We start from the raw sequence: 11182 nt of genomic DNA, 5'->3' as shown, positions 1-11182 counted from the left end.
GGGGGGGGGAGGGGCCGCACGGCTCCTCCAGGACAGCTGCATGCATAAAAATAAAAGCCCCTGACCAGCTGTGAGTTGGAGAAATGTCCCACCACCACCACACCCCTGACTCACTGTGAATCCACTGCCATTAAATATGCAGACAAATGGAGGGCTTTCTAAATTTACACACGCACACACAACTCAGGTTTAATTACACGGGTGAAAGTCTGAATGCAAGATGACTGCAGGACCAAGTGGTTAGGCAGAGGTGCATTATGGGACTTGTGGTGTGTGTGGTAGGAGTGTGTATTTAATGGCTGCTGTAACAGGGTGGGCTTCAACACACATTAAAGACAGAATTAAAGAGATCAAAGTGTGGAAAAGTTATTTTAACTTTAGCTTTTATAGGCTTATTTTCAGATTATGACATTAAATGGTGAATCAATCAAAATGCAGCAGTGTTTAAAATACAGTACAATTTAATTGATAACAGTTGATAACAGATTCATCATATAACTCAATTTCCTAGCAAAGAAGAAGAAAGCAATTTCCTGCCACGTTTTATGGTTAAAACTTCTTATAATAAACTTAAAGTATACCTACATTTGTTACTTTTTCATCTGAGCAATCTACTGTACTCAAAACCTGGAAAGAACTCCACTGTACGTATAAGGCAGAGCCTTTGTATTAAAGGTACTGGTTTTAGGATTTTATGTTATGCACAGGGCTCAGTCACAAGTACTCATCCCTCAACATTTTCATTAAATCTAATAAAAATGTAATTTATCTGAAACCATTTTTACAATCTATTCAAGATTTAAGTCAAATATTTAGTTTCAGGTCCAAAGTGAGAATTACTATTAAATATTTGGGATTTTTGGACAGTTGTCTAACTAAACAAGAGCTTGGAAGATGTCACCGTGGTTCTGTTAGACATTGTGATGGACATTTTAAACTGTTTTCTAAATAAGCAAAAAACTAAATAAGCAGAATAATCAGTAAAGACGATAATCATTAGTAACAGCTTTAGCTTTAATTTGACTGGAGTCTTGAAACTTACCTGAAGGAGATCACTGAGGTCCAGCAGCATGTCTGAGAGAAACTGATTAAGGAAACTAAACCAAAACAATAACAGATATAAAAACAAGTTAGCCCAGGTAGGACAGACGAGTGAGAAACAGGTCAGATGAGAGAGTATAAAATGAGACACAACAGATTCCAAACCAGTCCAATCAGACAACATAAACATTCATTTAAGGTATACAAGCACACTACTTTACATACTCAAGAACTGGAAGTGTACTGGAGAGCTGACCTGACATTTATTTTTTTATTATTATTGAACATAATACAGCAGTACGGCGCATACTGAGTCTACACTAAGACAACATTGAAATATGTAACTGAATATGGTATATGGACAACAGAATAGCTGTTTTAAGAAATTATAACTTGAAAATGTTTTCTTTGATGCTTTCCAAATGATTATGAAAGGTATTACAGAACATTTTGCAGAACAGTGTCAGGTGGATCTGAAAACTTAAGGAAAGATTCATACAACCTCTACCTACAGAATAAATAAAATACTTCAGGTTAACCTGTAAGTAAGTCTTCAAAAAAGGAAAAAACGGCCACTAGCGACAGATACTGACAGACCCGTCGGTCTCTCTCACACTCACACGCCTCTGGACATCCCACCCTCCTAAGACCATCCCCCGCTTGGACGTCAGTCTCCGTGGCGACAGCGTCTCCGTGGCGACGGGTGCACCTGTCTCCGGGCTGCCAGAGTGGATTAGCAGGGCTCCTCACAATGGAATTAGCAGCAGCGCAGATGAAATGGAAAACATTATCTCAGCGCACGCTGTCTGGAGATTACAGGAAAATAAACGACAGCAGGTCCTTCAGCACATCTGGGTCTACTGGGGGGGGGGGGGGGGGGGGGGGGGCAATGTTTACACCTTTAAATGGAGCCACAGGAAGGAAGATCCCAATGACACACTTATTTAAATGTACAGGGAAATGAATGCTTGAACTGAAGCAGATGCTGCATTTAGAGAGAAAGTATTTGCATCCGTCTTTAATGCTTTGCACATTGGTACAGACTTCAAGCTTCATAAACTCTGACAAATGTCTAAATATTTGATTAGTGTGGGTGATAACATTACAGCATCTCCTCTGCCTTTCTCAGGGTTTCCTAATACAGCCGATAAATGTGACAGTATGCATATTAAAAACATGATTATTTTAATGACAGGGCTCTAACTTCACTTTTTTCCACCACCATCCTGAAATCCAAGTCAAACCGTCCCAAAGAAAATCCTGACTGTCCTAATTATATAAAAGGCTGTGCTACAATGCAAATATTAAGCTAATTAAAAGTGATATGTGATCAATAAAGCCGTGGAAATCTGTGTCCCTGTCTCTTTCACGGTGGCTGCCGGTTACATTAGAAAGCGCCAAATCCCACCACCGCATCGGGACGTCACTGGAACTTCCTGACAGCTGCGACAGGTACACTGCCTTCAGGTGTCACTCATCTTCCCGCTCTCGCGCCATTCTACCATGACTTTTGTCGGAGATTAATGTTATGGTTTAATCGCAGTTGTATTATATTTTAGGCTAAGGTCTACCTTCTGTCCCGCAGCCATCCTGATGGGGTTTTTCCAGTAGCCAGGTCGGCAGGAGACCCTTCACTTAAAAATAGTGCTGTACTCAACATTTAGAACATTAATATAGCAGGAAACTATTTTTTATGTGATGGAGCACGCTCCATCTGTGTGTGTTGTAATCCGAGCTTCTCTGTTCTTTGTCAATAGCCAGTCCAGCCGCACGTGCATGTGAGTGCATGTGCCCGCGGGGAAAGGAATAAAAAAAAATAAATAAAAAAAACAGTCTTGGAATGGTCTTAACTTCGATGCTATGGTAATTGTGGTTTCTTAGAACTTTTGTTTTGGCCATCATTCCAATCAGTAATAATATTGTTCTGTCATTGTTGTCTTGCCTCGTCTAACTTTATTTTAGCAATGTTGCAGCGTTCCCATAGCCTGACGAGGATTGATAGATCGGGGGGTGGACTGTAGTGGCCAATCACAGCACATCAGGGCGAGATTCGGCGCAAAGGGGTTGGTTAAAATTACACCTGAGCTACCGAAAAAATGCCATCTTGTCCGAGGAACGAACATAGTTTTCTTTAAAAAAAAAATCTATGTGCATCCGATTGTTTTTTTTGTGAAAATACAGCGGCCAGTGTGTACCGTTGTCATAGCGGCTTCAACAGAGAGTTCATCACTGAATGATGGGCACATTTTTATTTTATTGTTTTATTGGATACATACACTTGTGTCAGTTTTGGGGACAACTTTGCTTTTTGAAGAAAAGGAAGGGGCAACGTCGGCAAAATAAATGGAGGGAGGAAAGGGAAGTCTGGTGTAGGAAGAAGGAAGGTCACAGAGACAAAAAGGTGGATGAAAGCAAACAGGCCGTCTAGTTTGCCGTGAGGTTGGTCCTCGGTAAATTAAACACCAGATTTAGACGGATGTTTCTTTTTACACTCTGTTCTCCTTCTGTCTTCGTCCAGATTCTCCCCTGAGACAACATTACAGACTCACCCAGCTGTGGAAAAGGAAGTGAGCAGAGCTATTTTTACCCTTGGCTCACTCCTCCAAACATGCAAAAGCATGCACGCGCGGCATTGCACCCTCTTCGCCCCGCTTTCATTAGGTAAACCTATCCCGGCTGTCCTGCACCGCTATTACATAACACATTCACCCTCGGAGGCCAAATGAGTCGGGAGTAAACCGACAACGGTGCAAAAACCAAGGAGTCGTCCAGCTTATGAAAAAATCATGAAGCTAAAAGTCCCATTATCCCAAAGATGACACATCGCTCTCGACTTCAATAAGCTGCCGTTAGCAGATTATGAAACATTAAGGAAGGCAGTGACGGGCGTCTCAGCCTCCACACATCACAAGTAACCTGCACACTTTGATGTGCCCTCCTCCATCAGTTTCAGATGCACGTCGGCAAAATTAGCGTGCAACTGTGTCTCAACTCTTTGTCTTAGATCAAATAAAAAGTGTCTCACACAGGAAACAGCACTTCATTCGTAGACGTCTTTGATCAGGTTTACTTTCAGAGGAGATGTAACTATACTAGACACAGAGTCCACACACGCAGGGATGCTACTTTAGCTCGTGTTGTTTGTGCTCTCTATTTCCAGGCTTATGGCACATAGAGCAGAAACAATTAGTCAATTCATTAGTACGTCAATCAACAGAAAACATTTTTGGATGATGAAGCAATTGTAGGAATTTTGTAAGCAAAATAATCACTTGTTTTTAGCTTCCCAAATATGAATATTTAAAGCTGATTTTTTTCTTTGTTTTTCATGATGATAAACTGGATATGTTTGGGCTTTGGACTCAACCCCAAAAAAAAGGAATATAAACCCTAATTTTTGATATTTAATAACTGAATGATTAATTGGTGATGACTTGTTAGTTGCAGCATAGTGACTAAATGTCTTACCTTGCAATGTCACATATTAGCACGTTCCAAAGCTAAGCTACTAGTTGGAACGTGTGTAGTGGTAGGGTTAAACACAATTTAAAATAGTTTGGATGTTTTTGACAAAAACCAGACGATTGCATATGTATGGACAAAGAATTGTGCTTTGGGTGATATAAACAGGAAGTATAATAGCTGCGGCCTAAGGCTATATTTATTGACATTCTGGCGAGTCCTCACTCAGAAAATAATTAACTATTCACAATTTAACTGCACTACTTTGCTACTGTAGAAAATGTCTATCTTCGATCAGTATGAGGCACGTTTTTTAAGATATAAAGAGCTTTCTCAACAGATTTATGGAGTTTTGTTAGTTAGTGCTTCATTCATTCATTCTAAAATCCATGTTGAATGTACTTTCTACAGTATCTCAACCATTATGAAAAGGTTTTGATAGGAAAGGATACGTGGCGTTCCCTCGGTGCGGCAGACCAGGTAGAGACATGCAGCAACGACGTGGGCCGACTTGCGGCCGGTGGTCAGGTGTTTCATGAGAGCCATCTTGTAGAAGTTCAGGGCCGTGTCCAGACAGTGCTGGTTCATCTGCAGCTGGTGACCCAGGGTGTTGATGTTCTGTCGCGCTGGAGAGACACACATCACACACACAAAAAAAAATAAAAAAAAATTTAAAAAAAGCATGTCAGCGCACAGAAACATTGTAACCATTAGTCATTAACACATGTAGCAGTATTCAGCATCACGTTTGGCTTTAGGGCTGTCAACCAATATTCTAAATTCAAATATATGTTTGATTGTAAAAGGAAATGCAAGTGCTATCTGCTCCTTCAACATTTCTCTCCCGTCTGTACACTGTCAATGTAAAATATTAATATAAATACATCTATTGTAATGCACAGTTGAGCCCAGCCAGTTGTCAAGAAAATTCCCAGGGAGCGTGTTGACTGTGTTTTTGTCATGGGGCTGGCGCTACCAGAAGTAAAACAGCAAGGGTACAGAGAAGGGACTGGAGAGAAGACGACATTAGGTAGTGAGTGTGAATTCTAAATTGTAAGTGTAAATTCCCCTTGCGGGATTAATAAAGTATACATTATTATATTATTTGCTTTCTATTGTCTGGTGGGGGTGTCTAGTTCATTGGTCTCAGGTCACAGGTAATAATCAGCAGAGACGTGTCTGTAAACTCCTGGTAATAAAAAGGCAGAGCGCTCTCTCCCTGTGGGGTTGAAAATCCAGCTACTCCACTTAGTGCCCCCCCCCAAGAGCCTGGAGAACTTCCGTTGTGTAATCTGAATACAGCAGGTTTTTTGTGTCATTTGTTTTCGGGGATTGTGTGCTTTCCTTTTTGTACCGTTTCTGTATTTGTATCGCGTTTGTGTATTTAGTTGTGTTGTGTGTATTTGCAGCGCGTTTCCTAATGCTGTGCACATGTCAAATTAATGAGGATGTTTTGCTTGTGTTGGTCTATTTGCCCCTGTAATCCACTGTACCAACACACTCCACGAAGCAGTAGGTGTCAAGAGTTTATAATTACTGCTATTGTAGTGTGTGTGTGTGTGTGTGTGTGTGTGTGTGTGTGTGTGTGTGTGTGTGTGTGTGTGTGTGTGTGTGTGTGTGTGTGTGTGTCTGTGTGTGTCTGGGATTGTGAGAGGACCTGGACTCATCATGTCTAGTCATGTCGTTTAACTTTCAGAACAGTAAACAGCAGATTTCCTACACGCACAAACCTCTAGATCTCAGTTTTCTGTCGTGTCATTCCAGTCGAGACGTGAAAGTTGATAAAAACACATTTTAGAAAACAATCTCATCACAAGGTTCACTTTGTAGCTCTGGAGGATCTGGAGCTTCCAATTCTATTTCAGTTTTCAGCAGCAGAAAAATGCCCAGTTGTCATATTAAGGTTTTACACTTTGAAGACACAATGGTCAGGAACTGTTTTAAAATCACTCAGAAATCTACAAACTAAAAGATGCCATTTAAGGACAACTCCATGGGAATCTGGAGAAAACAGCTTTGCCTAATATCTGAATGAAATATTACTGTACAAGAATAAGTCTACTGCAATGCTTTTTGTGCCTTTTTTGGAAGAATGTATTTATACAATAGTTAGACATTGAGTTTATTTTTTTTAAATGAGACAAAAAGTAAAAAAAAAAAAATTGAGTTTTTTGTACAGATGTCACTTTTATTCTGCTCAATAGATCTTATTTTAATTAATGTTTAGCAATGCCAACTAAACGTTTAGTGTAAACACCTGAGCTTTATGAATACTTAATTAAAAATGAGCATAACACTCAATGCTGCTTCCTCCAGCTCAAAATCCCTTCACTTTATAGAAGACACGCAGTACAGAATTCATGAGATTAATACAAATAAATATAACCCAAAGAAGCCAGACACAATCAAAAACAAACCAAAGACCTAGAGGCAAGAGAAAAAAACAAACACAGCTTCGCATGCTTGAGATGCAAAATAAGTTTTGTATCCGTTGCTTTGGTTTCAAACCAAAAAAAAGCTTGCTGCTTCCCTCATTACGACCAAGTTTGAGTCACAGATTATAAGTAGGGCAGACACGCTGCAGCTGTAATTATTAAAAGAAATACAAAACCTTTCCTGCCCTTTACGTGACTGTTCCCCTCAAACCCCCAAAACAGTGACTGATTCCTTCATTGTAGCCTCTAAATATAACACCTTCTAACATTTAAATGATCAAAAACTGGGGCACACCGAAGCAAAGTGGCATTTACACATCCACACAGGATGATCGAGTATCTGGGGAGCTGTTTGTACAAACACCTACACACACCTGGATTAGAAAACAGGTGATTTATGGTCACCAGTCACACACATGCAGTCCAATTTAACCCACAACATCACCCGAAAGAATGTGTTGTGTTTGTGTCTCACAGAAGTCAAGAGTGAACGTTCCTTCTCCTCCATGAGTTAGCAGCTGGAGATCTGTCCCTGTTTACACTGGGTTTTAAATTGCATTTCTGTGATCCGAACACCAGTGGACAGCCGACTATCTACCCCGCGTCTCTGTGTTCAGATTACCTTACTAAGTCAAGTCCACCACAGTTCTAACGTCCACGCTCATGCCCGTCATGTCAGCGGTTGTGTCGGTACAGCTGTAGATATCGCCGTCGGCAGAATCCAAACGCATCTCCTCCCTAGCCACAGGCTAGCCATTTCCCCTTGTTGCTATTCTTAATGCTAAGCCAAGCTAACTGGCTTCAGCCTTATATTTAACAAACACATACAGCATGGCAGCAGTATCAATGCTCTATGTCTCAAAATGTAATTTTAACTAATATTGATTGTAAAACTCAATGTAAAACAAACGAGTCTCCTCAAATTTTGTATGAATATATCCACACACCTACCAGTTAAACATCTAGATTCACGGGAATCACACACACTCAGTTTTTACTGCAGCTCCATTTTGTGATTCAGACAAAGTGTGTTTTTGCACATAAATCTTGCCTTTAAAGCTACATTTAAATTCCAGCCGTAGCACTCATTGTGTACCAATACATGAGGGACTGGTCATACATTATTGTCCAACACAAATACAGGGAGAGGTGGGGGGGTTGTGCTCCCAGATATGAATCAGTCGGCAGTGAGACTGAGGAGGAGAAGGTGCAGACGGCCGCTGGGGAAAGTTTGTGGAGAATAGAAAGAAAGAAGAGCGGTTCCTCTTATAGAGACGCCTGCAGACTCAGAGGGTCATAAATCCACACACACACGGCAGGGCTATTCCCACTGGCTGGCACACACACACACAAAAACACACACACACACACACACACACACACACACACACACCAAACAACACACACACACCCCACACACACACACACACACACACACACACACACACACACACACACACACACACCACACACAAACACACCAACACACACACACACACACACACACCAACACACACACCCACACAAACACACACACACACACACACCACCACACCACACACACACACACACACACCACACACACACACAGTTTGAAGCAGAGTGAGACCTCTCCCCACAGCTCCAATGATAAATCATCTGGACAGGGGTAACACCCATTGTTAGCTCCTCCCTGGTAGCAATGCATGGTAGTGTTCTGTGTGATTTTGTATGAGTGGGACATACTGTATAAGATGAGGTGAATGTAAGGTTCTTGAAGTTTAAGTATGACTCAATGTGCCCATGCAACATCATGCTGATAACCTACCAAGATCTGAGTCAGATGTGTTGTAATAACTAGAGGCTCGTTGAGTTTACTGTATTGTTGTCCACTTGTTTTCCTATGGCAATGTCTTTTTAACTAACCAATTGTAATTCCCCAAAATAACATGATTTGGCAAGTCCAATCTCTACTTTCATTAAGTTTGGGGTTTTATTTTAATTTTAGCATTTAAAAAAAAAAAAATGAAGTGGTTGAAATAGTATTGAGTAAAAGTTGACAATTCAGTCTGTGATTATAACATCCATTTCTTTACTTAGTCTAAATAATTCCTAATTTCTGCTTTTCTAACTCAAACATTAGGTATAATTTCTATAAATGAGGTTTATGACCTAAATACAAAATAACTGTAAAACTAGTTAATAAGTTAGTGTTACGTAGTGTTGAAAACAAAAAAAGTGACAAACACAAAAAGTGTTTGAAAAAAAAAAAGGGACAAAAACATAAGTTAAAACACGATAAAAGCGTCAACAAAGTGGGAAGACAATTAATGGAATATGTTTAATTTACCTGCATGACACGCTTTGAGAAAGGTACTTAGTGAGCGATGGAGGAGCTGGTAGACGTGTTTTTACTTTGGAGGAGCAGAGCAGCCGTTTTCCAGTCTTCATGCTAAGCTCAGCTAAACCGTCTTCTGCTTCATATCACCATGCAGACTGAGAGCGGTATCTTATCTCACATCTCATTCCCACCGTAATAAGCATAACTATTGCTTTAAGCAGTGTGTGACGTTGATTCACCAGCACCCACACACACACACACACACACACACACACACACACACACACACACACACACTATAAAAGTAGTATATAGTCTAGTATTCCCCAATCCTCATCGTCCTACTTTCCCTTACACACAAACACTGTGACTCAACTAATCCCCCACCGACACACGCCCACTCTCTCGCATTACTCAGCGTCTTCTGCAGTCTGACAGCTCTGTGACTCCGTGGCTGAAACATCAGCGGAGCAGACGGCAGTCCCTGCAGTAATCAGCAGCTCAGACGCTCTGCCTGGCAGACAGCCAATCAGCCGAGCCGTTTTCATCAGTCTCTTACAACAAGTTGCTGTCGAGGTTATGGGTGTAGCATATATCGTTCATGATAATTACGGTGTCATTTTTTATGTGATTAAAAAGAATTGTATACTGATACTTGTTGATGTAAGGGCTCCATACTGTCATACACACAGCAACAACAAGCATGGCTGGAAGCCATGTCGGTCATTGTTCCGAGTTCATATCAATTCAAAATGACAGCAGACCACCTCAGACAATATCAGGACAGCACACAACAAACAAAACAGTTATGGTATTTTGGAGAAACTATCAAGATATACATTATAATGCATAGTAGTCCCCTAAAAATAGACAGATATTAATTATAAGCCATATCGCCCAGCCCTAGTTAGTGAAACAGCTGTCAGGGTGAGGTGCAGGGGACACCACAGGGCCTTACAGGGGCCCAAGAACAACTAGGAAAAGATCAATTTAGAGCCTGACAGATATTTATTGACAGGGCTTACGTTATCAGCTCACACTGGTTCATCACAGGGAAAGAAAAATCACAGAGAGAAAAGCTGCAACTCCCTTGGAACAAGGGGGGGGGGCAATTTTGTTCCACTACTACTACAGTTTTGGTTTATTTTAAATCACTAAAATATCACTCTCTGCCAAAATCCAAATGAGAGAAGCTCTCAAGAGAAAAATGTAGATGTGCTCATCTGTACCAGGGCTTTCACTTATTTATTTTTGTTAATTCGAAAATGTTCTGGTTCACTCTCAGCGCTCTCACAGCATCTTTATCAGAAAGCACCACTGCAGACCTGCTCAGCAGCAAACAGCAGACAGAGACAATAGTGTCCAGTGTAGAGACTAGCTAGTCAACACAGTGAAGCATTTAGATAATAAAGACAGATATTTAAACAACAAACACTTGATGAATGATATAAGTTAATAAATTGGGATTCTTCCATGAACAGACAAATGCCAGACGCATGTGGCAAGGCATCCAGACCATCACAGTAGGGCTGCATTAATAGAAATTTAATTGTGATCACGATTTTGGCTTCCCATGATCAAATTTGCGTAATCAAGCAATTTTAAATGCGTCATTCCGTTCATAGAATGCTCCGGGTTTTTTTGCAAAGCCAATCTACCGCTCAGTAAACCACTGTCTGATCATGTGCCAGTCAGAGTTGTTCCCTGCACTGCACAGCTTAGTTTCTAGATGGAGACAGTAAAATAACAGGGAAAGGAAAATTTCACAACAGATTGCAGTCTGTCATACCTCGGTCACAAGGTTTACCAGTTTATGCAACATTTTGTCCCATCTGTGTTGTGTTTTTTTCCAGACGACAGCAGTGACCAGTGCTAGTTATTGTGTTAGCTCACAGGGCTCTAGGGTGCTAGTTAGTGTGTTAGC

The 11182-nt window shown here is 40.8% G+C and overlaps 1 protein-coding gene across 2 annotated transcripts in view; it reads right to left on the bottom strand.

The window, feature by feature from the left end:
• Positions 1-11182, bottom strand: part of brf1a (BRF1 general transcription factor IIIB subunit a) — a 206738-nt gene that overhangs the window by 156118 nt on the left and 39438 nt on the right. For both annotated transcript variants that reach the window (XR_004333450.1, XM_032525603.1), the window contains exons 4-5: positions 4956-5129; positions 1043-1074 (exon numbers count right to left, since the gene is read on the bottom strand). Coding sequence is in view for 1 of the 2 variants with exons in the window: in XM_032525603.1 (XP_032381494.1) it covers positions 1043-1074; positions 4956-5129 (206 nt within the window). In the remaining variant the exon portion in view is untranslated. The remainder of the gene's footprint in view (positions 1-1042; positions 1075-4955; positions 5130-11182) is intronic.

This window comes from Etheostoma spectabile, chromosome 9 (genome assembly GCF_008692095.1).
Source record: "Etheostoma spectabile isolate EspeVRDwgs_2016 chromosome 9, UIUC_Espe_1.0, whole genome shotgun sequence".
Lineage (NCBI taxonomy): Eukaryota > Metazoa > Chordata > Actinopteri > Perciformes > Percidae > Etheostoma > Etheostoma spectabile.
This window is presented reverse-complemented; position numbering and strand designations above follow the sequence as displayed.